Source organism: Dendrobium catenatum, unplaced genomic scaffold (assembly GCF_001605985.2).
Source record: "Dendrobium catenatum unplaced genomic scaffold, ASM160598v2 fragScaff_scaffold_1656, whole genome shotgun sequence".
NCBI lineage: Eukaryota > Viridiplantae > Streptophyta > Magnoliopsida > Asparagales > Orchidaceae > Dendrobium > Dendrobium catenatum.
Genome location: NW_021320118.1, coordinates 113,312 through 140,255, shown reverse-complemented (window position 1 = coordinate 140,255; position 26,944 = coordinate 113,312). Strand labels below are relative to the sequence as shown.

The window sequence follows — 26,944 nt, the reverse complement described above, 5'->3', positions numbered from 1 at the left end:
AGTATGCATAGGGAGAATCTAACTTGAGGAAATGTTGAGGTACATAATACTATGTAGAGATGTCTTATAATAATAAATGAGGTGGTTTACATAATTGTCTTAAAAAAACTTAATATAAGGTTGCATGCATTAGATAATCAAATTACTCGAGGCTGTTTTGTCCACGAACATAGATAATGATATGCAATAGAAAGACATAATACAATACAAAACATTCTTTGAAGTTTTTAATTTTATTTTTGTAGGGCCCACATAACATACTATGAGTGACATGATCATATAATATTGGTTGTGATATATTAGGATAAGAAAGGTGTGTACTTCTGAAATTTGAGAAACATGTTTAGTTGGGATAAATAACCACTCCAAAAGTATATGCTAGGACAAAAGTGCCCTCTGGGTTCATAGAAGCCTACTCCCTTAATTAAGAGTAAAAATGAAAAAGATACATAATAAAATCAAATACAAATAGATGCTCAAAAATAAAGTGGCCTAATCGTAGCCGTCGATCTCCTGGTCCTCAGATAGACTTTCCACGGTTGGATGTCCTCATCATTCTCCCGGGATCTACATTGAGTTTAAATTATTTTTTCTGTGCTTTAAAAACCAAGGATTATATGCGAGTTTCTACATGCACTACGGGGAAGAAAATTTGGGATAGGTTATGAATCACTTACGAAAGAACTAGTAAAGTAAAACAGTCTAGGATAAACATCCTGCTTCATGACTATGAACTGTTTCGCATAAAACCTAGTGAATCAATTTTTAAAATATATGTTAGGTTTACTTAAATAGTGACATTCCTACATGCATTGGGTAGAGAACTAAATTCTAAAAATGTTAATAAGATTCTATATTGTTTACCTAATTCTTATAATGTTAAGATAACTACAAATATTGAATCAAAAGACTTGAATGTTTACTCCATTTATAATTTTCTTGAGTCACTCCATGTTAAGACAACTTTTTTTTATTTATAGGTGGTTGAATGAATTAGAGAAAAGAGCTCGACTCCGTCGAGTATGCATTCCGGGTGCTCTCATAGATCTCAAGCGCATCTGGGTCAATCTGTTGGAGCTCCTCGCGCTCTAGCCAAGTGTTATGTCTCCAATTTTCCTCTCCACCTTACTAAATACCTTCTTCGTTCACCCTCTCTCATGAAAATGATGTCATCGTTAAGATCATGTCAACTTTCTTCGCAATAGGTGATTTATGAATATTTGGAAGTGGATGAAGGCTTGGGTTCTCACAATGTGGGGTCACACAAGGCTCAATATGTTGTGAATTGAGTGGATTAAACTATGGACCATCATAGGATACTAAATCTTTGATGTTAAAAGAGAAATTAATATTGAATTTTGCATGTGAATTCATCACATAGGCATTTTCATTAATTTTCTTGATTATTTTAAATATTTTTGCACTTTTAGCATGTAATTTTTTAACAGTTCCATTGGACGGATTCAGACCATCACCGAATCACTAACCTTGAATGTCTTAAATTTTCTTTTAAGATCAGCATGAAGTTTATAATTTACATTGCTCTATTCAATACGACATATAATTTTTTTATGCAATTCATACAAATGCGATACAAATGATGATGCAGACTCAAAAATCCTATACTTAAGACACTTGGGGATGAGATCTAAAGGTTGTCTAGGTTTGTACCCATATACAATCTCAGCAGGACTAATACCAGTGGTGCGGTTCACAAAATTATTATAAGTAAATTCATCTGTGGGGAGTTTGGAATCCCAGTCTATAATGTGCTCACCTACTAGAGTCCTTGAAACGTTTTCTAAAATTTTATTGACCACTTCAATTTTTCCATTCGTCTAAGGATGAAAGGCTGTGGAAAGCTGTAGTTTGATGCCCATTTTCATCCATAGAGTCTTTCAAAAGTAACTCGTGAATTTAATATCCCTATCAGATATAATGGTCTAGGATAAACCATGTAATATAATGATCTCATTAAAATAGAACTTAGTAATAAGGGAGGCATAAGATGTTTTGGAGCAGGGTAGGTAATGTGCCATCTTGGAGAAGCGATCAACTATGAAACATATGACATCATTCCTACGAGAAGTCTTGGGCAGGCCAAGAATGAAGTCTATGTTGACATCTTGCCATGCACAGCTGGAACTGGTAAAAGGATGTATAGACTTGTGTTATGCTTTCATTATTTGGAAAGTTGACAAGTATGGTGTCTACTGACCATCTTACAAGCAAATTTCTTCAGGCTAGTGTTGACCTCATTTTTGTATGAGGTCACTTGGACTACTGTTGACCCTAAATCAATTTAATTTCCAAATTAATAATAGTCTTATCACGACTGAAGTGTCCTGCGAGGCCTTCGTCATGAAGTTCCCAAATGAGGGATTCCCTAAGGAAAGTACTTAGAATACAAAGCTTTTGAGCTTTGAATAGGTATCCATCTTCATGGAGAAAATCATCTAAGCGAGTAGGCCTCCTTGAAGTCGGGACATTCCAAGTAATCCTCTTTGACCAGCTTAAACCTAATAATTTATGTCCTCATTTTAGTGGTTGTCATCATACGATGACTGAGGGCATTGGAAACTTTATTCTCAACTCCCTTTTTGTGCCTAAGGGTGTAAGTGTACTCCTGTAAGAACTCTATCCATCGGCTATGGCGTGCATTCAACTTCTTCTAGGAGTTGATATAATGAAGAGCCTCATTATTCAAAAAGACGATAAACTCTTGTGGGAGAAGTTAGTGTCGCAAATATCATAGAGATTAGATCATTGCATATAACTCTTTGTCATATGTGAAATAGTGATGCTAGATGTCATTCAATTTCTCACATAAATAAGCAACAGGGTGACCTTCCTGGGATAACACTCCTCTAATTTCAGCCCCCAAAGCATCACATGTAACTTCAAAGACCTTGGAGAAGTCGGAAAGTCTTATCACTAGGGCTTCAACAATTCTTTTCTTTCTCCTTAAAGGCTTTGGTGGCAACCGGGGTCTAGTGAAAGTCCATTTTCTTTAGACAATCTGTGATAGGAGATACAATGGTATTGAAGTTTTTAATGAATCTCCTATAGAAGGTGGCTAAGCCGTGGAAGGTGAGAACTTCTCAAATGTTTCGAGGGACGAACCATTCAAGCATGGTTCTCACCTTCTTAGAATATGTAGAGACCCCTTATGCTAACACAATAAAGCCCAAAAAAATCATGCGATTAACAAGGAAGGTGCATTTCTTAGGGTTAGCATAAAGTTGCTCCTTCCTTAGAATCTCATAGACCTGCCTCAATTGGTAAAAGTGCTAACTAACGAAATGATTATAGATAAGAATGTCCTTGAAGTAGATTAAAATAAACTTACCCATGAAAAGGCACAACACTTGGGTCATGACATTCATGAACGTACTCAGGGTATTCCTCAACCCGAAAGGCATGACCATCCACTCGTACAGACCATTATTGGTCCTAAAAGCAGTCTTCCACTCATCACCGAGTTCGATACGGATATGGTGGTACCCTTTCTTAAGGTCAATCTTGGAGAATAAAATGGCTCCTGTCATCATATCAAACATATCATCTAACATCAGAATGGAAAAATGATATTTAATGATGATTTTATTAATGACACAGCTATCAACACACATTCTCCAAGTAACATACTTCTTTAGGGTAAGAAGGGAGGGTACACCACATGTGATGAGGCTCTCCTTAATGTAGTCCTATTGCAATAGTTCATCTATATACTTCTTTAATTTAACATGTTCTATAGGATTCCTGCGATAATGTGGCAGGTTGGGTAGAGAGGCTTCGGGGACAAAATTAATAGCATGTTGAATATCCCTTACTGGAGGTAGTTGATCACGGAGGTCCTTTGGGAAGACATCAAAAAAGTCACTCAGTATGGGTTGTACCTCCTAAGAGATGGGTTTATCAAACTTAAGGGAAGTCTCAAGGCCAGCCAAGGCGTACATGAATGCACCTTGTGCTATTTCAAAATCAAGGACCATGATTGTCACAAGGTTCATCCCCTTCTTGGGCTTGATTGGATTGGGTTTGGGGGCATCCTTAACCCTAGGCTGCATAGGTGATAACTTAATCTTCTTACCTGCATATTCAAACACACATGTATTCGAATGATCTTAGATGTGGACATCATCATCAAAGATCCAAGGACACCCTAGAATGATTTATCCCACATCCATAAGAAGAACATCACACCACACATTCTCTTTATAGTCAGTGGAGGAGATGGGTATGAGGTTGCGTTTCTTCACCTCTAAGGAAGTGGGTTGACTCAAGCTACATTGTAGGGACTAGGGTGAGGAATGACATACAAATTAAGCCTAGACACCATGTTGGAGGAGACAACATTGATACAACTACCATTATCCACGATGAATTTACATTTTTTATCTTTTATTTTTGTGTAGGTGTGAAAGATCGAGGTCCTATGCCATTCATATTGTAACAGGTTGTGATAGTGTATATCTCTCCACATAAATGAGAGAGTTGTCTACCCTCTGTACACAGTGGACAACATCAATGTTGTCATCCTTCTCAAAGAATTCACCTTCATCGTCAAACTGGTAAATTTGGTTCTGCTTCGGGCTCAAACTCATCATCAGCGACTTCTTCAACAATTGCGACCTTGTAAGGACTAGAACATTGGGAATAGATGTGCCCATACCCCTGACAACGGAAGCACTTGTTCCCTGGGTGAGATCGAGATGTATCTGGGGTTGGAGGTTTGCCTCTGAAGTTAGGATGCGATGGAGGAGGACCTGAGGGTTGCCTGCTAGCGCTCCCTAGGGTCGGCTGTGTGGTAGGGTGGTGTGGGACCAATCCATTTAAAGGTATGTAGTGAGGCCTAGCATCCTGGCGTCGACCAGGGTGTTGGGAATGGGTCTTCTCAAGGTTTAAGACTATAATGTTAGAACTCTTTAGTGTAGTGACACTTTGGGAAGATAACTCAATGAGAAGATCCTCACGCAACCTAGTATGAAACATTGACAAAATTTGAGTGGGGATAGTCGGGGTTTCCCCCTTGCAGCGAATCATGTAATAGTTAAAAGATGCAACATAGTCCTTTACGGGTTTACTATCTTGGGTAAGCCTATTCCACCTATCATGGAGCCTAGGAAAGTATGATGGAAAGAGGTGCTTTTTTTTTAGTTCGCGCTTCATAAAAGTCTAATCAGTAATAACGAACTCATTGTGTGACTCCTTAAGGCTCTCTAGATTTTCCCAATATTTGCTGGCCCTACCAGTGAGTTTCATCTCAACAAATATAATCTTTCTAGTCTCAGATATATTATATCATTTAAAGAAACTATCTATGCCCTTGATCCAATCCAGAAAGAGTTGGGGATCAAGAGTACTGTCAAAAGTATGAGCATCAACCTTAATATTTTTCAACAGAGGTATATCAGGGTCGTTTTAAGGTCATAACCATAGTGGTGGCTCGATAAGGGGCACGGGGGTGTCCCTCATCTGGTATGGTGTCATCCCCATACATGGAAGGAGGCCTAGAAGGTGTGTAAGGTGTTGGATGATTCCTGACTTGATCTAGTGTATCAAATCATTCCATTATTTGGCGACGGAGTTCAGCTATGTTGGCTTGATTTTTCCTAAGTTGTTGATTGATCGTGCTCATTTATCCTATCAGAAGATCTAAGGTCCAGTGAATTTGTTCAAGGTCCATCATATGTTTAAGGGTGACTCAGGATTAGGCAAGCAGGAAGAAAATAATATGATAACACCAACAAGTAATTTGATGCAGGTAAGATGCGATTTAGATCCTAAGACATGGAATAAATAAATCCTAATTTGCACCTAAATACAACCATGCTCTGATACCAAATAATGTAGGACTACATGCATAGGCAAATGCGATTGATTTGGAAGTTACACCTAGATGAGTAGAGCTTTGTAATTAATTAATTTCTCGCATTCTTAACAGATGTTTAAGCTAACTAGATAATGATTAAGATCAGGCAATTAATTACATGATAAGGATATGATCACAAAATGATCAAATTAAAATTATGTCATGCTAATGTAAGGCGTTCAAAGAGAATCCCTAAATTGAGGTGTTCAAAGAGAATCCCTAAATTAACATTTAAAGATCCACTCACACAATGTCTTGGTAGGGTTTTAAGCGGAGATGCTTTCACGATAAAACGATGCCACGGTTGAGGGAAGATAAATGGGTATAAGGGGGAGGGGGAAGAGTTTACCCGTAGGAAAAAGATACTAAACTCTGAGGGAAGGAGTGGGCCGACGACTATGGGAAAATAACTAGACGAACTTGAGATGAAGATAAACCACGAGCCTAGACGCTTCCTGCGGCTGATGGGTAGTGCTTTGCCCTCACCAAGGGACTTCAAACTCTCATAAGAACTCCCACAACTCTCTAAGAAACAAAATGCATAAAATTTTTTATCATAATAATCATTATAATCATCATCCTCTCCAAAGAGGGAGAGGGGTCTATAAATAGATGCAATACGATAACTTGTCCAATGACAAAAGTGCCCCCTTGGGTCACATAAGCATACTCCCTCAAGTGAGTGTAAAAATAGAAAAGATACATAATAAAATCAAATACAAATAGATACTAAAAAACAAAGTGGCCTAATCGTAGTCGTCAATCTTCTGCTCTTTCCCTGATAGACTTTCTACAGTTAAATGTCCTCATCAATGAGTGCCTAAATAGGTGTGCATGGCATAAACTTAAAAACCTTATAATCGAGTAATCATATGACTTGTTTTGAAAATTTAATTATAATCTAAGATAACTCAATATAGCAATTTAATTTTGCTACGAAAAATGGATTTGTGCAATGATAATTGTTGTCAATGCGAACGATTTTGTTTAATCAACAACCAACATGCATACGAAAGTAACCTCTATTATCACAAGCGTAGTCTTGATTGTGCATTCTCCCTTCTAAAACTATCTTTTACAAATTACTCTTTAACACATTCAATCTCTTAATGTGGTGACATTAATCTCGAATTTTTTGTCTTAGGGTGATTAGCAAACCCTTAAGAAAATTCTTAGAAAACATACAATTTTCATTATATATGAACTATGATTACATAAATATCTTTATCTTTTTTCATCACTTTCTCATTCAAAAGTATTATTCATTGCCACCAACACGATCACAATGTCACCACAATTGATATGTCATATTTAAATTAGTGATAAGGTTGTGCTAGTGGCCTCCGTCAAAAGCTATCAAGCCACTACTCTGATCATTTAGCAAGTATAACTGGATTATCTTCAGTATAGTACCCATCAGAGCCAGAGCTGCATAGTTTGCTAAGATGGAATACTTAGAACAATCTCCTTCATTTGCTTAGCTTATCAGAGTAGTCATCTTTAAATCTAAAGATATAGTCCAGTTTTAATCCATTGGAGGAATGGAGATTATGAACAAACAAAGCTGAGTTAAGGGTGAAATAAATTTGAAGAAAAAAAAGGAACCAGAGGAGGGGATACAAGCAAAATAAATTTGAAGTGGTATATCATTTTGGCCCACAACTACTAGAGTGGAAGAGAAGAAGTTTGCATTATTTTTTAAGGATGAAAAGTTATATTATCCAGGTCTCCTAGTATTCACTCTCTAAAAAATAAGAAATTGCAATAGTTGAGTTATCGAATATGAAGTATAAAAAAAATGAAGTATAAAGATCCTTTAGAAAGCTATTGATAGCAATGCATGAAAATCATCCAATCGGCGGAATTTACTGGATGATTTTTCAGCCGCAAATAGGTTTTTCGGCAGATTTTTTTCATTGGTAAAAAGTAGCGTAGGAAACTGAAACCGATGGCTTATTACTAGCGGTTAATCTGCCGGCATAACCGCTAGAAATTCCAGAGGTCCTTTGGCCGTCGAAAATGTCGTTGATATTTGATGAATTTCCTATAGTGTAGTGTGCATAGGGAGTATCTAACTTGAGGAAATGTGGAGGTAGATAATACTGTGTAGGGATATCTTATAATAATAAATGAGGTGATTCACATAGTTATCTTGAAAAAAACTAAATATAAGATAGCATGCATTAGATAAGGAGCAATATCCATAGTTTGCTAAGATGGAATACTTAAAAATCTCCTTCATTTTGCTTAGCGTATGAGAGTAGTCATCTTTAAATCTAAAGATATAGCCCAGTTTTAATCCATTGGAGGAATGGGGATAATGAACAAGCCACGATTACCTGTGCATTACCCTTCATGCTAACAGAACTTATAGATGCTGCCAATTATGTTGTCGCCTGCATATAATGCATGATGAGATGATGTTTGTGGAGACCATCATTGATAACATCATGGCACTTTCAGCTTTATGACTAATTGGTACCACCTCCGGTCTATTTTTATTGATAGCGCCAAATGTTTCTGTAGGCCAAATATCATGACTTTCACTCATGAGCTTTCACATTAAAAATTACTATGGGACTGCACTCTGTTTTTAGAATCTTAGAAGTAAATTAAGGCTAACATCATCTCCAACTGAACTACATATCACCGCATGCCATCTGCCATTCGCTGCAATCAAACTTCAAATCCCACGCTAAAATTCGGTAGGTGAATATTGCGACGCCAATATCAGCGTCAAACAATACGCCTACACCTAAAAACCCTGGCTTGCGAATTTACTTAAGGAGAACCGGAAAGAAAACAAAAGAGAAGAGATGGCCACCTTCACAGAAAGCGTGAATGAATTTTTCAGTTGGAGATGCCCTTAGGCACAATTTTTTTTTTTTAATATCTGCATATAATACAAATGATTCATCATTAACTTAATAAATTATTAATAAAAAAAATTGAATTGTCTTTAATAAGTTCTTTAGATTTGAATATTTCACATAAAAGTCACCAATTCTGAATATGCTGAAAAATAACAGATTTATTACCGTTTGATTGGGAGTAGAAACGAATGATTAGATCTGAAGAAGGATAACTTGGCATGTATAACTAATTAAGTATAATCAATCATCATTAATCTAATACCAACAACTTTTAAGCCTAATTCAACTATTTATAAAGACAATAAATGATATTATATAATTAAATTATAAAAGATTCTCATTCAAATGCTTTCAAAATTCTAATTATGATGTCATTAGATTTTACCTCCATAGAACGGAAGAAATTAATGAAGTTCTGAAATAGAAATTTTACGTTCTTGATTGTTTTTATATAATTTTTCATCTTACCATTTGGTGGATTTTAATTCCTCCAGTGGAAATGCAAAAGATCAAATGAGAACATAATAGGAAGAGACCACAAAGTTAAAAGAGGCAAGAGACAGAGATTGAGAGATGCTGTGTTCTACATATATAAACTCTGCGGCTATTTTTGTCTTCTCTGCACTCTTTATTAGGCTAAGCCTTGACCTCTCTCTCTCTCTCACTCTCTCTTTTCCTTTTAAAGCTCGCATAATCTCTTCGCCACTGTTCTGTTTCTTGTTCTATGTGGATTTCTGTACTGCGTATTCTGTTGTTACTGCACTACATCTAATGGCATCAGAGCCGTATGATATGAAGAAGAAGAAAGCCTTTGATTGATCGACTCATCGCTTGCTTGCTGGCTTGATCATTCCAACTTCTCTCCAATTTTCCTTAAGCAGAAGAGAAGGGACCTTCTCTAGCATGGCTTGTCACTCCGAAGTAAATGCTATAAAAGTAAAAACTTTGAAAAGAAAGATTAAAAAAAAAACACTGAACATGGGGGAACTATAATCTTCGACAATTCTGAAACTTGCCAACTACTCTCTTTTCAAATTTGTGCCAGTTTTTTTTTTCTTTCCTGAAAGAAAGCGCAATTATAAGATCATAATGTCAGAGAGAAAGAACATTATAATTTCTCCATTGGAAAAAGATGAAAAGGTTCTTACTTTGGTTGAGGTTGAGAGTGGCAGCCCTTCATAGACCAACTGCACCGGGACCGGATGAGAGCCTGAAAGAGAAAGTTTCCTTTAAAACTGGGATTTTCAATTGGTCTGATATATAGAAATATACACAGAATGGGATCAGACCTCGGCATCTGAAAGAAGCAAGATTTAAAGGAGGCCATGTTCTCAAGAGTAGAAGTGGCAGGCAGCAGGGTGGAAGCAAGGAGAGCAGAAGAAGCAGAGGCTGCTGCACCAGCTTCAGCCTCTGAGGTTCTTGAGAAAGAATCGGCAAAGGCGGACTTGGTCGGTGAAGCGAATGGGCTGTCAGGAAGATTGTGCTCCACGCTGCTGCAATGTAAATAATGGAGGAGATCAAGAAATAAAAAAAAAATCATAATCACCATCCATGGAAAGAAATGAAAGCTTGAAGACGAGATAGTAGGGGTGATATTGCAATTACATTAAAGTTTTAACCTTTTTTTTCATATCACATGTGAGATTGCCATCTTCCAGTCTCTCCTACTCTATAATGTGGATCTCAACAACCAGATCCAACCAAATCTCCACACCATTCCACCACCCTTATTTCAATCTCCACCTCTGTTTCTCCATCGCATTTAATGCACTAAAGAGTGGGGCTAGTATATAAGCAAGAATTACCTTTCTTCGTAGTCACCATCTTCTTTGGGACTCGTCTTTGTCTCTATCTCTTCCTGGTCTGCACGAGAAACGGCAGTAGCAGCGCCAGACCCAGTCCTTAGGCTTTTATCTATGCATAGTAAAGACAACCAACATTAACTCCTCTGTTATCTTAGTTTCATAAATTACAGACACTTCAACTCCAACAAATAGCTTTCATACCTCCTTCTGAAGTGGTTGTTGAAAGAACATTTGTGATCGGAAATGGTGATGAAGTAGAAACAGCAACTGCTGAGGTGGAGATGGCCGAGTTCCGCTTGAAGTCAAGGAGCTGAAGTCCCATGAACCGACGCTGCTGTAACTCGATGGCTTGTTGAAGCTCGTGATGCTCCTCTAGTTTTCTTCTAAGCATAGCATCCTGGTTGCTCCCAGCATAAAGCATTCTCGCTCCTGAAATAGAGCATAGACTGAATTATTCACTGAAACAAGGCTAAGATGAGACAGATTGTGAAGTGCCATGGAAGAAAAGTTGAGCAATTTATGCTAACCGAGCTGCTGCAGGTCAAAGGGATCTCTGGAATCTAGACTAGATGGAGTGTTACAACCGGAGAAATCCCCCCTATCAACTGGCTTCCTGCTCAAGAGGACGAAGCGAAAAGAAGAACACAAGTCACAAATCATCAACTTTAGGATTTCGCAGCTAATATTTGAAAGAGAGAGAGTGTGTGCCTGTACTTGTCGGGGACTTTTCCCTTCTCCTTATACGGCTTGACGAGAACTCGGGCGTCACAGACGAAATGAGGGTTGCCTTTGGCGAGGATCAACTTCACAGTCTCGGGGTAAACGAAGGTGACGAACCCAAACATTCTCTTCTGCTGGTATGGGATGCGCACGTCCTGCACAGGTCCATAGATGCTGCGAGAACGAAGCCAAGATAATTCTTTTTTTTTTTTTATCATAGACGAGATGCAGAAAGAGGAGCATACAGAGTAAAAACGAACCTGAAGTAGTTTGAGACGTCTTCCTCCCGAAAAGTACTGTCCGCAGGGAAGGTCAAGTAGATCTGCCTTGAACTAGGGTTCATCATGCCAGAAAAATCACTCCTTTCCATCCTTGGCCTTCCCATGAACTTATGCGGGTCATCCCCTCCAAGCATCAGCGCCGCCGCTGCTGCTGCAGCAACTGCCGCCCTGAAATTAGTCAAAATCTCGACTATGAGACCTAATTCATAATATGAAGGCAAACACTTAGTTAAGAAAAGGAGCAACCTTTGGCTCTCACTCTGCTGTTGCTGCAAGAGAAAGCTCATGCATTTACCATTCCCGGATGGCGACTGCGGTAAAGAAGACCCAGTAGGAGAGTAAGGAAACGCGCTCGCAGCAGATGCCATAAGTCGCTGGCTTTTTGAACGCAACAGCAACTCCTGCTCGATCGCCACATCCATTTTCGCCTCGTCGGCGAGGCCGTGGAGAAAGCGGCAACTACTTCCGTTTTTGCAGTACCCCCTCGCAAAGTATAGGCAAGGCTTCCAACCAAGTCCTGTCGGGTCAGAACCAAAGCATAGGTCGGAAATAGAGCAGTTTCGGCGTTGATTTCCACCGTTTGACACCGGAGAACCCCACCCCATCCCGTAAGAGAAGAGCTCGTCACCACCGGATGCTACAGGTTCGTTCAAGAATGAAAGCTGGTCGTGGAGGTGTATTTCGTCGATGAGCTCGTCACCTCCGGAGTGGATTTCGTCACCTGATCGGGAGAAGGGGGAGGATGGAGCCCATGAGGAAGGCGATGAGACTACAAGGGGCGCCGGGCGAACGAGAAGGCGGGAAGCAGAGTTCTGCCCAACGAGGTGGAAGGGGTTAGCCGTCGGTGCAGGTAGCGCAGGAGACGCCGGCATGGCGGCGGATGAGGATGGCGGAGGAAGAAAGCCAAGATCTTTCAGGGCGTTGGAAACGACGGATTGGAGAAGCGATTCGGGGCCAAAAGCCAAGCGGATCATCTCCTTCTCGCCATGGTCTTGAATTAACAGAAGCCCCATGATCTTCGCCGCGTTTTCTGGATCTATACTCTGTATCCTCGAAAATACGATTTTGGTCGCCTCGTACGCATCCATGGCGGAAGATCAGTTCACAAAGTTCGTGCCTTTCTTTTACTTGTTGCTATTATCTGGAGAAGGAAGAGAAAGGGAGTGCATGTGAGTTACCGGTGCGATAAAAAAAAAGGAGAAAGCGAGAAAGGAGGAAAAGGCAGGGGAGACGAAAAGAAAAGAGACGAAACCAAATTGCCTTGTTCAAGTAGGTCGCTGCGCCTATACTCTATTCCCCCTCTGTGAAACGCCGCAGGCAGCCCAAAACTCCCCTCTCTGGGTTTGCATCGCCTCTCTCTCTTCTCTCTTCTCTTTGCTTCTTCCGCCGGAGAAGCAGAGAGTGGGAAACTGCAAGTAGATCTGGATCCCTTCAAATAGGTCGCATTCCCCTCTACACCTGAAACCTCGCAACCTTCGTCTCTCTCTCTCTCTCTGCTTCCTTCCACTCTCCCGAGACAGTCAAGGTCAATGCCAAGCCTTTAGTTTGTTCTCTCTCTCTCTCTACTGATAAATTCCTTCAGCCTAAGCATGATTAAGCCACCGGAGTGGGCCAGAAGGAGCTGTGTCGTCTTGTTGCTGCGGTTCGAGTGGTGTTGTTATTGAGGCCTGCGACAGCAGCTACGTGCTGTAGCCGTTGCTGTAGCCATTTCGATATTCTTAATTATGTCTCTTATAATTAGAGAGGGAGCTTATCTCAATTCAATTAGCAATAAATTAGTAGCTACGCTACATCACGCATGACAGCGACACAGTGGATTAGTTCTATAAGTGGCCTTTAAAAAGGAAATTATGACAGAGAAATGGAAGAGATAAGCTCCGCTCTCCATGCAGCCAGGGTGCAAGGAAGGTACGTGTTTAGGTTTCGGTAAATATACCTGTCGGTGACCGGAATCTCATTGGGGTTTTGGATTGGACGCGGGCAGAGTAAGGTGGGCCCGTGAGCGGGCGAAGGTGACGAGTCGGCTTTAAATCGGGGGAAGGGCGGAGCAGTACGCTCTGGTTTCAGAGCCGCACATGGGAGGTGCGGTCACCGGACTCGTCGTTATGCGTGTCGCACGTGCCCATGGATTCGCGCGTGCGAGCTCTGTGAGATGGGAATTTCTCTAATATTTTTTTTTTCTATCAATAAAAACAGAAAAATACAAAGTGGGATAATTGCAGAAAAGGGCACGTAAATGTGATAATTAAAAGCAGGGGAAGGCTGGCTTTGTTTAGTATATTTGTCACGTGAGGGATAAGGAAGGCTTTTGATCTCCAACACTGTTAATCGCCTAACGTAGACCGGACTGCATGCATCGTATAGCGACGACATACGCTAAAGTATTGAGAAATGATAGCGATATCAAAATTATTGAATAGCAAAGTCCTACATGAGGTTCTAGTTGGGTACTCATATTTTACTCGGACGGGCTTCGCCCACCCACGCCCACTCACGGTGACTTTCGGGATGCCGTACCCACCTATACCCACACACTTTCCATATTTTTTGAATACAGTCTGCCACGGATTGATGGTCTTAAGGCTTGTTGCCCTTTGCTCTAATTGCAAACTTTCAAGCCGCATATCAGAATTTATTGTAATCGCAGCGTGGTTAAGTGTTGCACACTACGTAGTGAGGATTGCAGTAATATAAGATATATGGTGATTAGCAATGTAAATCGATTTATCCTTCGATGTTGAGTACCCACCCATACCCACTCATAAGGCCATGGGCATACCCATACTCATCCCACAAGGTCATGGGTGTACCCATACCCACCCATACCCAGGTACATGGGTGGGTGTGGGTATGAGTACCGAATGCAGGGCTATGTTGAATAGCTCATATCAATATTATAATCTACTTAGTCTTAATTAAAATTATACAATAGTTTAGATTGTTATTTTAAACTTATTAAACTAAACTCAATAATCGTGATGATTAGTTAATGATTTAAAATCTTATATAAAAATTTGATCGCAAGTCTAATATAGTATGGCATCATAAAATGTTGTTACAATAGTAGTGGGAGGATCTCGATCTCATATATGAAGGTACTCACTTATTAGTGGTGATGTTTAGAGTGTATGTGGATGGAGAGTTGTGATTTAGTTGTGGATTGGTTGGGGTTGGAACTTATGAGGGAAAATAATGGAGGATAAGTACTTGGATGAAAAAGAGAGTGGAGGATTGATCAGTAAGCCTTGATAAGTGTTTGAATGAATGTGATAAAAGATATTAAGGGCTTCGGGTTATGTGAAAGAAGTGGAAAGGCTTATAGAGCAGGTTTAGAGTTGTTAAAAGGCTTACATAATAGGTATCTTCCTACAAACTCATATCATTCTTTAACCCTTCAAAATAGCCCTTATCCTTAAGGTTGTAATGTATATAGGGTATATACATGAATCTAGGTTTTTACTTAATGAGCACTCGTGTTGAGTAATATATGATGGGCAGGCTCTTAGATAAGTAAGACTATTGAATACTAGTCGATCATATTAATTTGCCATTTATTACAGAATGATTGACACAAATGAGGCCCTTTATTGGAGGGAAGACATTGGCTTGATGTAAACAATATACATCATATAGAGTATGTTACATGGTAGAAATAGGAAGAATCACTATTGATATGTTCGTTTGGTCGGAAGGACCATGGTCGGTGGGCGACAGAGGTCGGAAGGATCGTTGTTTGGCAACGGAGGTCGAATGAACCGTAGTCGGCGGTTGACAGAGGTCTGAAGGACCGTAGGTCGGAAGGATCGTTGCCAGAAAACGGAGGTAAGAAGGACCGTAGTTGGCGATTGATGAGGTCATAAAAACCGTTGTTTGGTGACGAAGGTTGGAATGACCGTTGTCTAGCAACATATCAGAAGGTCCGTACTCGACAGGAAACGGAGGTCCGGAAGACCATAGTCAACGGGAGATGGAAGTTAGAAGGATTGTTGTCTCACGATAGAAGTTAGAAGGCCTATTGACGGAAGGAAGTTCGACGACAGTCGGTGGTCAAGGAGGAGTCTGGTGGCAAAAAAAACTCTTCATTCTCTTCTTTCTCTTCTTGCTTGCGTCCCTCCTTATTCCCCCTAATGAGAAATGAGAAGTCTATTTATAGTTTTATGAGAGTGACATGACCAATAAATAGGAAGAAGATCAAGAGTAAATTGTGAGTGGTTTGAATGGACGGCCAATGTTGAATCCCTCGATCATGGAGCATTTACTGGACATTTGAATGTCTTAATGATATCATAATTCAATGTTCTTGGGCTTGTTGGATCCATCTCGTCCAACCATTCGATTCCATTATATGCATGTCACTTTTGAAAAATGTTTGTTAATCTAAATTATGGATTGAAGCTTTCAAATGCACTTCAAGTACTTGGTTTGTACTCATTTGGGCTCATATTGAGCCAAATTTGGTGTCATTGAGTTTGTACTTTCGAGATGTTCAGTCCGACTATAAGTTTACTAAAATCGGAGTTCATATGGTCTACAATTTAATTTGCGATGTTTCTAACTTGATTTATCCTTGATATTTGTGCCCAATCAACATAATTTTTTTTCTAATATTATCAATCGCAACTTCTGCCCACCACCGACTGACACCGTTCTTCCACTCGGCCATCATCTATGGTCCTTCCGACCTCCATCGTTCGCCGACTACGATCCTTTCGACCTCCGTCGCCAGCTAACTACGGTTCTTTCGACCTCCTTTATCAGACAATGGTCCTTCCGACCTTCATCGCCCGATCCTTTCGACCTTCATCGCCCACTGACTATGGTCTTTCTGACTAAACGAACATGTTAATAGTGATTCTTCACATTTCCACCATGTACCATACTCTATATGATGTATATTTATTACATCAAGTCAATGCCTTCCCTCCAATGAAGGATCTAATTTGTAATCAACTGCAAATATTAGTGGATTCATTCAAATTGAGCTAGGCCCTATTAGTGGATTTATTTGTAGTATGTTGGATCTTTGTACAAAATTAAGAAGTTAAAATTTATATTTCTCTACTACAGGGAATATTCAAAGCTGCAGCACTAATAATTCTTAATTCCTAATGTTTATAAAATAAATATTTAGTTGATGCATTTTAATATTAGTGTGTAATGTAAGAAAATAATGGATGAATATTATATATTTTAATAATACAACTTAAAAATAATATTTAAACATATTAATTTAATAATTAATAAGAATATTTTTTCACTACAAAAAGTCTATGCTTGGCATCGATGAGAGTTCTGCTTACGCCATAGTCATACACTCATACTAATGATTAATCTTTGATTGATGGATAGCCCGTGACATATATTATCGAAGAACTAATACAAAATATGACAACAGTGCCTTGTTTTTTTTTTTAATCATGCTTGCATTAAAGCATTCTAATAAGACAAAGTCTTAAAACAGATATTAATTGTAATTAATACTTTAATGACATTCAATTAACTAAAACTTCTTCAGCTAAGCAGTTAATAAATATCCTTCAAACGATAGTCTAATATAGAAAGAAACTCTTACAAAATCAGTGCGTGGGTTGTGCTCTTCCTATTATTTTATCATCATTAATTACAACTTCTTTGTATAGACATTTTGGTATGTAAGCTTTAAATTCAAGTCCTCTTCATTGATAGTCAAAACTCTCAACGAATAGATCAAGACAAGCTGTGTACTTCCTCCTAACCACACGGCATATATCTTACATGACCTAATTCCAACCTTTAATATAACTCCGATGGGCCTTTAATTTTGCATCATTGGTGGATTGCTCTTATCCAGAAGAGCAAATCCTTACAAAGCAACTATCACTGTTGAAAACAAAGAGGGATCAATTTGAGGCTTCGTTTGGGAAATTTTTATTACTGTTTTCTAAAATAGCTTCTTAGTACAAAAAGTTTTTTTGTGCTAAAATGATATTTTAAAAAGTAAAAAAATTGTCCCAAACTAAGCCTAAGTCTTTTAATTAATGTAGCATTTTAGTAGATCTTACTAAAAAAAGTGAAAACAAACTTCCTAAAATTTATTACTAGACATTATTTATGTATATTCTTGACATATTTAGTAGATAAATTATTGACATGGGGAATTTGAATGCTCTAAACCTTATTTAGATCTTCTATTGAGTGTCTTCGGTGTTCTAATGATCTAACTTCTCTTACGCTATTTTGATTTTCTGATCTTCTTAGTTAGCAAAAGAGGGATTGTGTCGACCATCTTCTAAAGCCCAATAACTAATAGCTACAATTGTTTATTGTTTGATGCATGCACGACGCCGTCAATTAACACTAGTGTCAAATGTCCATCCTCAAGTCTTAGGTTAACAGGAATACTAGACGTTCGCTACTACATGTAGTCCAATGCTCGACCCTAATCGATATTGATACTTGTTGACATCTATCATCCAACGCCCATTGATTGTTGTTGTTAAGTTGTCATTGTCTAACCGTGCACCACCCACTTTCTACCATCAATGCTATCATTGATCATTCCCACTATATAAAGCCTTTATAGTCAAACCTTTTATTGAAATAATGTAATCTCTAACCAAAGTAAAAGTATATCAATATAATTATTGACTCAATTTAAGCAACAAACTCATTTGTATCTAGCCTAGTAGTTAATCACTCATGTCAAATGAAATCCTAGTTCATCCATGCTCGACTACCTAACACTTAGTGTCTACAAAGGATCTTTGCAACTTTCAATCATATCTAGCTCCTAATATTCCACCCTTTTAACATGGCATAATATTTTAATATTTGAAGGCCAAATCTTCTACAATTATTACATGAACAATATAATAGAAGTTATAAGCAGGATGATTAATCGCTAAATCATGGAAAATATTTGACTTTCCTTTTTTCACTTCATATTTATATTCTTAAAGTAACACAAGCTTATTTCAAAATGAGAATAAAAGTCAAATTAGGACTAATTATTTACAAATAATTAATCAAGGTAGAGAAATAGAATACCATGTATTTGAAATATTTGTTTGAGATAAAATGAATGCATTGTAAAGCCCAATAAGTAACCAAATCTTACAAATTAACTGAATGCAAGATAAAGATGTAATATGAATGTCTCAAGTCAAATCACAGCAATAGTAATCACACATGATCATGAATCAATGCATAAATAGTAAAGCGTACATAAAATAGCAGTAGAAGTTATAAAGAGTAAAACAATATGGTATATAAGCCAATAAAACAATATAGTGGGAAAAAATCAATAAATTAATACTAGTGTCAAATAAATAAAACAGTCATTGTAGCAGTACTATTAACTAATAAATCAATCATATAAAATAATAAAATTAAAACATCATTAAAAAAATGGTTAAACTAAGACCAGTACAATAAAATCCTATAACTATGTACATATGTTATCTAATATGTCATATGCTTAGTATATGCAATGTCAGTACAATGAATCAATAGTATCACATAGTATTTGTATTTGTATAGGTAACAGTATTATTCTAGTATCACCAGTAAAATCGATGACAATAATAGTAAAGAAATACATAACAATAAATTCGTGTAATAATAAAATACGTACAATAAAAAAATGTATCAATAGCATGCATTTCAGTAATCGCACTAAACAAGTAAGAAATCATGGTTTAAGTGTTTAAGTGATATTTTTCAGTATCGTATTATAATCAGTAAAGCATTGGCTAGATAAATAGATTCGTCACTCTTTACCCGTCGATATAGTAATCATCTCCTTATGACTCACAATCAGTGTATCAAGTGAATAAGTCAAGGATAGCACCAAACAACATATTTAAAGGAAAGCATCTCGGCCCACCATCATATACAGATCATTCAGTCTTCGACTAATGTCGATGAATAACCAGTATTTATTTATTTTTACAGTAATAATGATCAGCTAGTAGTCAACTACATACCCGCATTCATTTTTACTACTTTGCAGTAAATACAAAATTCAGAAAGTATCAAAACTCCATAATGGTTGGCAACATATATTAAGTATATATTTGTATTTTAAAAAATTAATCAAATTACTAGAGATGGTGTATAACAACATTCTGAAGTTTTAATTGAACTAAAATACTATTTTTAGATGTCAAAATAAATTTTTGAATAGATAGAAATCACTTCTTTTTTTATGCTAACACAACAGAAAATCTCAAATAAATACTCAAAACGTTCTTAATCTCAATTTTTATAGCATATAAAAAGTTATATGATGAAAGTTTTACTGATACATAACTATTCTCATTTTTTTATAACGAAAATATAAATTTAATAAACACATAATATCTTTATAGTCAGAAATAGAGTAATAATTCCTTACAACGAGATGAACAAATCTCTAAATAAGTGTTACTGGAAAAAATCAAAACGACCTCAAAATCCTTAATTTCGTTTTCTCCCATCTTATTTTCCTATTATTTCTCCTTATGGTTCTTTGTTAGCCGATTTTAGGAAGAGAATAAAAAGTTTTAATAATTTTAGTGACTAAGATATTTTATAATAATATAATAATTGAATATTAATATAATTATTTAATTTAATTATTTTTTGGTATAAAATTCATATAAAACTTGTTGGGCTATCAAAAATCATAAAAAAAATTTTCATAAAATAAAACATTTTTTATAAAATTCTAGTAAAATCGGTTTGTAAAATGGACATCTAACGTTCCCAATATCCCCACATGAACGAAGAGGTATTAATTTCTTAAGAATTTGTACTAGTGCCAAAAAATTATAGAAAAAAACAGTGTAATAAATCACTACAATATTTATGCTATAAAAAATAGTTTATGATTTGAACTTATAATGATTTTTAAAAAAAATTGACTTGATTATAATTCAAGTTATTATAAAGCGGGTTACTGAGTGCACTGCGCAGGTGGTCGAGCGGGCGAGTGAACTGGATGACCGAGTGCATAAGCAATCAAGTGGGTGAGTGAGCGCATGCAAAAGCAATATGTCGCGCGAGCAAACATGATGAAGGTTGGGAAAGTGGGTGAGCTCGGACAACAAGCAGGTGAGCAGGACGAGCGCGACAAGCATGACCCACGAACGAGCACGATCAACGAACAAGTTTTGGGTTGCTTTTGGGTAGGCCCAAACCTGACCTGAAATTGCAATCTGATCAGAATGTGAGATCTGAATCAGACCCATTTCCAAACGGGTTGACTCATATCCAAAATTTTTAGATCATATTTAGATTAGTTTTTTGATTCGTGTCAAATATTGACCCCTAATGATGAACTCGAAATACTTTAAAATTTTGCTATGTGTTTCTTTTATTTCATACCAAACATCAATATTCTCAAGACCCCTACATTTGAAATCTAAATATATTCTACCCTTATATTTCAAACCAAACAACCTCTAATTATTATATTTTAATCATCTCAAAATAAATCTAAATAAATTAAAATTCATCCCCACCTTTTTATTTTCCGTTCAAAATGCCTTCCTAACCATGACAGGTTTCGTTGGGTTCTGTTCTTGGACTAATAAAAGCTTCCCTATAATCTCCACTTTAATTACCATTAATTTAAGCTAATTATATTTTGTCCCCCCTAATTATCCTTTCTAAGTTTCAGCTACCACATGTATTTTATTCTTAGAACTTGCGGGCCTTATAATTAACTCCTACGTAACAGTTGAACTTTAATTAGGTTTATGCAACATCAACAGATTAATTAATTATAATTAGGCAAAAATTAACCAAACATAAATCATAATAATTAGCTTAATGCAATTAGCTCAATTAAGATAAGACCGGATATCTATCTTTGAAAAATACGAACAGCCAATGATACAAATTTGGGCTTAAAGGAGGGGGTCGGCAGCCTCAATCATTGTCTGATTTAACAAGGAAAAAAAACGACTGTATAGCCGCTATTAATAAAATAAAATAAAATATATAAAGGTTTTGCACACTTGCAATTATTTATTTATTTTAAATTGTATCGCGGTTTGTTCGGATGTATTTGACCCGGCGGCCGGTTCAATTAAACCGAAGAGCCATTCCTTGAAGGCGACCTTAGTTGTCTAGAGACAAATCCCATGGATTAATATATGATGGAAAATCTTATGCGCTGATAGTTATTTATGTCTTGATAGCTTTTAGTTTGCATTGAGATTCGTGCAAGTGGAGTCATACTTTTATATGATAATTTTATGGTTTGAATCGCCTTTCATAGTTAATTCATTGCGGTAAAAAAAAAAACAGAATTTATAAGTCATCAGAATTCTACAGACGCGGGGTCTAAAATAAAATTATTGTACGGATTTTTAAATATTTTGTTCATCCAAGTACAAATTTAGTTTATAAAAAATTGAAAATTTTTTTATTTTAAAAGAGCATATTTTCTATTTTTTTACTCAAAGGGAGGTAATATAATTTCATTAAATTTCTATATTAAAAAATATTTTATAAAACAGTAAAAAAGTTATCCTAAACAAAACTTTAACGAGTTTAACATATTAGCATTGTATGAATATCAAACATACACAAATAAAAGAAGAGTTTTAAAAAATATCAGTGTTTTTCATGAAAATCTAAAAAAAGAAAATCACAAAGCTTGATCTAGTTGAATGCTTACACTGGTATTTATCATCGATAAAAAATATATTCTTCTCCAAAATTAGGTAAAAAGCTTGTATGTATAATTTATTTCATAGTGATAGTTGGAAGACCCCTTAGTTAACAGATTGTTTGATATTAGTTTGATCAAATTTATTTGAGGGAAGACCAAAGATCAAAAAGGGCAAAATAAATTTTGGCATTGATGTTAGGAGTTAAACTTTGGTGATATCATTCCCTGACATTGTTGACGACAAAATGTAACATGTAGAACATTTCTCAATGGACAATTTTTGAATGACAAGGCTTGAAAAATTGTATGTAGACGATAGTCTAATGGCAACAATCAAGATTTGGTCTGATATAAAGGGGGGAGGCCACAATTTGTAAATAAAACAAAATTTTGAAACAATCCATCGGACAATTTGCATTGATTATCTAATTATAAATCGTTCTTTCAACATTTAAGTGTCTTAATAATGTTAGAATTAAATAGTTTTGGACTCCTTATTTTTTTCTCGTTGAGATGCTTGACTTGACTTTATGCATGCGAGCTCTGAAGATAGTTTGGTTCTGCAGTTCATGTCTAAGAATACCTAATTATATTTCAAATGTTTAATGTGAGCTCATTTAGAGTGCATCAAATCATTGTTTATGTCAATTTGTTCATCTCATCGACATATTTTATTTGATTATAAGTTTGTTCAAATTATAATTTAAAGGACCATATATTTAATTTTGAAATCTTCAAACTCAAATATGTATCAAGATTCATGTCCATGCAAGTTGATTTTTGACGATATATCAAAATCTCATCTAAAATATATTGAGAAATATGTATCAGATTATTTATAAAATAATTTTAATTAATAAATAAAATAATAAAATAAACATTTAAAAGTACAATTTATCTTTTAATTTTAACACTCTATTTTAACATGCAAACATAAAATTTTATCATTGAATAATTTCTCTTCATACATAATGCTACTGTAAACACATGATTGTTTGTGCATGTAACTTCTCACATGTATCTAACAGGTTATGTATAGGTCGAGCAAAAAGAGGGCACCATCTACTTTTAGGATAGTTCAGTTGTAGGACTCCCTCAGGAGTTGAAAAGGAGCTTATTATTGAAGCACGACAGACTTTTTCCGGCCATTTCCTCCAAGCACTCTTAAACATTGAGACGCCTTTTGGTGTAATGATTGAAATTTTATTTAAGAAACTTCACAGTTAAGCGTGCTCATCCAGGATAAATCCTAGGATAGGTGACCTCTTAGAAAGTTACACCAACATGATAAAATCATGGGTCCCTTAGGCCAAAGCAGATAATATTTTATAAATTAAGAGTTTGAGCTATAATAAATAAGTATATGAGCAATACACCAGCCGGAAGATTGAAACTAAGTGTCATGCAAGATAAGTGCTACACCATGGGAGCCACGTACATCTTGAACCTTATATGGGACAAAGTACTACATGACTGGAGTCACCACTTGAACTTGTAAGGGTCACCTCTGAAATCCCATATACTTGGTGGATGATCTGGGATAAAGATGCTGACAAGGATGTCAGTTACTTCAGTGGAGAAGATTGTGAAAGCTTTTAAGTAAAATAAGCTAAACTCTTAAACATCGAGATGCATTTTTGGTGTAATGGTTGGAATTTCATTTAATAAACTCTGCAGTTAAGCGTGGTCATCTAGGAGATATCCAAGGATGGATCGTGACATTTTGAGAAGTTACACCAATAGAATAAAATCATAAAGCCCTTAAGTCAAAGTGGACAATATCTTGATGGTTAAGAGTTTAGGTTGTCACATGACAAGACACAAGAGACAAGGGAGAGAGAAGACTTAGGAGATAGGGGAGAGGGGAGACAAGAGACTCGAGACATTTTTTTTTCAACAAAAATAACAATATATTGATAAAAAGAGATTACACCAGATAAATATCAAAAGCCAAAAACAAAAAATAATAGAAAATATAAAATGAGATCGAAGTGACCGAAGTGAGGGCTCAGTAAACGGCCGAGGCTCCCAACATCCACGAAGGCACGCACGGACCATCCAATCTGGCAAAGAAAGCGCTCCAATCGATCTAACCAAGTAAGAAAATATCACCAAAGGTTGCCACCAGCTATGACGACGAGGATACGAGCCCCAGCCACATCATAGCCAAAAAATCCGACACCCACAGAAATGGCCAAAAGTCCATAAAACCAGCCAGAAAACACCAAAGGGATCAATCACATGAAAAAGGAACTATCTACCTCTCCTGCCCCTCCCACGGAACCTCCCGTGAGAGACAACAGAGAGAACCGGTCTATCTCGAACCAGTTTAAAATCATGGCCAGGATCAGAACCTCCACAATAATCCGAAGAGTAATCAAACTCGGATTAAAATTCAGACGTACAATGCAACCAATCAAGATGAGTCCTAACATCCATCCCTGAATTATCACCCACATGATACACCAACGCTTGGTTGTCGATCAAATTCACAGGAACATCAACAAAAGAGTTAGAAGAGACTAATAATCCATTCCCAGCATTAGCACCACCTCCAACCATATGAATACTACCAATTTTCTGAGGAGACTCCATAACAGTAATAGAAGCAGGAGAAAAAACACCTCCACATTCCTCATTAAGACAAACCCAAGAATCCATAGCAGTAGGCACTACCCCAGCAACCACAACCTCAGAAGCAACTAAATGAGAACCAGAATTAATACCCTCATCAACAAGAGGATTAGAAACAACAACCACCTCACCACACGAAACCAAATCAACTAACGGAGTAACATCATAGATATCACCCCGAGCATCCACAAGGACATCAACAGAGTCCCGAATGCTAGTAGCAGCAGGCGCCAACCCAACCGGAACACCCTCCAAAACAACCCTAGTTCCTAAACTATTAGCTACAGGTGAACCATAAATAACATTCACATCTTTCACGAAATTATCCATTTTAACAGCATTTTCTAGCAGAGCCACCCCCGAAGACAATAAAACAGGGGAAACAGCCAGAACATACGCAGGGGAGGGTGACAATTTCCCGAAACATGACCAATACATTTGCATGAAGCACAAAAAGGGGGAATATCGTCAAAGGCAACATCGTGAAGATACCATAAATTCTCAGAGCCTAGCCACACCCAGTTGGGGTAAGATTTAGTAATGTCAAGCTCCACAAGAACACGCGCCACGGAGGGGCGGGAACCCACGGAGGTAGTCTCATCGATTTTCAAAGGTTTACCAAAAATTGACCCAGAGCATGAAGAATGCGAGGGTTAAAGAGATGAGGACGCAGAAGCGGAAAAGAGATCCACACCGGGATGACAGGCGACTCAACTCCAACATCCAAACTAGGCAACCATTTCGTGAGCTTCATATAACAATTGAAAACTAAGTATGAAAGATGGAAAAATACCCTACAATAATCCAAGTAATTCTCAAGTTTAATCAAAATGTGTGTAAGATCAAGCAAGGTAACCGAAAATTCCCCCCTAAGTTTGAGGTTAAAGAAAAACTTGCGGATAGAGTCAAGAGAGGGACGTTTTGTAGGGAAGAAGCCAACTAAGGAAAATTGAAATGGGGTAGCCAGAGCATTGATTTCCATATCGGAAATCCATAAGGAAGGAAAGCCCCGAAAAGTAGAGGTACGCAGAGTTGGAAACGAAGACGTCGATTTCGACCCATACCCAGCCAAAGCCTCTAAAAACGAGCGCGAATGAGAAGAACCCCCTAAAAAATCAGGGTCGCTCAGACGAACAGGCGCCATACCAACGAACGCCGGAGAAAAACAACCAAAAACAAAACACCAGGAAAGCCAAACCAGAAGAACCAGATAAGGCTAGGAAACTTCCCTGAAAACCGAAGAACCGAGATGGGGGAAGACCCGAGCGCGGCGGGGAGGACCCCGGCAGATAGAGACGAACCCCAAAACCCTAGCAGAGCGTTTTAAGTAAAAAACAGACTGAGGCATAAGGACTCGAGACATGACACAGACAAAATAGAGAGAGAGAGATATGTTATTTTTCTATCACCTAGCTTAAACTCTATAGGGCAAAGCTCTTGCCGCCCCCTCTTATTATTATATTTTTTACTGAGATAATAAAGATTTTGTATATATCCATCTTTTTCTCTTCCCCTTTTTTATTCTGCCTTCATACACACAGATCCTCAAGCTCACAAATAGTATCTAAAGTAGGGTATGATATAAGTCACCAAGCAAATCTGAATTCAACAGCTGCCCTATAGTTACTCCCAAACATTCTATGCGACCTGAATCTATACCAAAACTATTCATTGATCGTGATGGTGTACTTAAATTATTAGTAATAATTTAATGACGTCTCTCATAGCTCAAATTTTTTTATAATCAGATCAACCATTAATCTGAAAGAAGTTAAAAAAACAAACCAATCGCAATTTTGTAATTAAAAAAAAAGTACTATAATTATTTAAATCCATGATAAATAATAATAGTTCGTTTGATAATTAAAATAAATAAAATGTATCGCAATAAAAAATTTAAGAATATTTACTAAAATACGATGAAAGGAAAGATAAATACAAAATTTCTAATTAAATAAATAAAAGGCTAAAATAAATTTTAAATATAATCAAATATATAGTAATGAACTGATTTATTGACGTTTTCTCATTATTAGAATCGTTAAAATACAATGAAAGGAAATATAAATACGAAATTTGAGGATGACGACAATTCTAATAATTAGGAATTGGAAGAG

At 37.0% G+C, this 26,944-nt stretch overlaps 1 protein-coding gene across 4 annotated transcripts; it reads right to left on the bottom strand.

Annotated features, from left to right (window-relative positions):
• Positions 1–9,192: 9,192 nt before the first annotated feature.
• LOC110105790 (zinc finger CCCH domain-containing protein 53) lies at positions 9,193–13,115 on the bottom strand. 4 transcript variants are annotated; one of them, XM_020835431.2, is made up of 10 exons: positions 12,807–13,115; positions 11,801–12,695; positions 11,534–11,722; positions 11,262–11,447; positions 11,081–11,166; positions 10,755–10,982; positions 10,554–10,662; positions 10,038–10,241; positions 9,897–9,958; positions 9,193–9,808 (listed from the first exon to the last, which is right to left on the bottom strand). In XM_020835431.2, the coding sequence occupies exons 2-9, from the start codon at positions 12,640–12,642 to the stop codon at positions 9,925–9,927; spliced, it is 1,878 nt and encodes a 625-aa protein (XP_020691090.1). In that variant the 5' UTR covers positions 12,643–12,695; positions 12,807–13,115; the 3' UTR covers positions 9,193–9,808; positions 9,897–9,924. The 4 variants fall into 4 exon arrangements, with proteins under 4 accessions (XP_020691090.1, XP_020691089.1, XP_020691092.1 ...); XM_020835430.2 differs by having other exon boundaries at positions 12,815–13,115; XM_020835433.2 differs by having other exon boundaries at positions 10,038–10,238; positions 12,815–13,115.
• Between the last annotated feature and the right edge of the window lie 13,829 nt (positions 13,116–26,944).

Excerpts from the sequence above, each read along its gene's own strand:
- LOC110105790 (XM_020835431.2), bottom strand. The coding sequence starts at position 12,642 with ATGGATGCGTACGAGGCGACCAAAATCGTATTTTCGAGGATACAGAGT. Across the intron at positions 11,723-11,800 it reads CAGCAGAGTGAGAGCCAAAG|GGCGGCAGTTGCTGCAGCAG; the intron begins GTTGCTCCTTTT and ends GACTAATTTCAG. Across the intron at positions 10,242-10,553 it reads GATGGTGACTACGAAGAAAG|CAGCGTGGAGCACAATCTTC; the intron begins GTAATTCTTGCT and ends TTTACATTGCAG.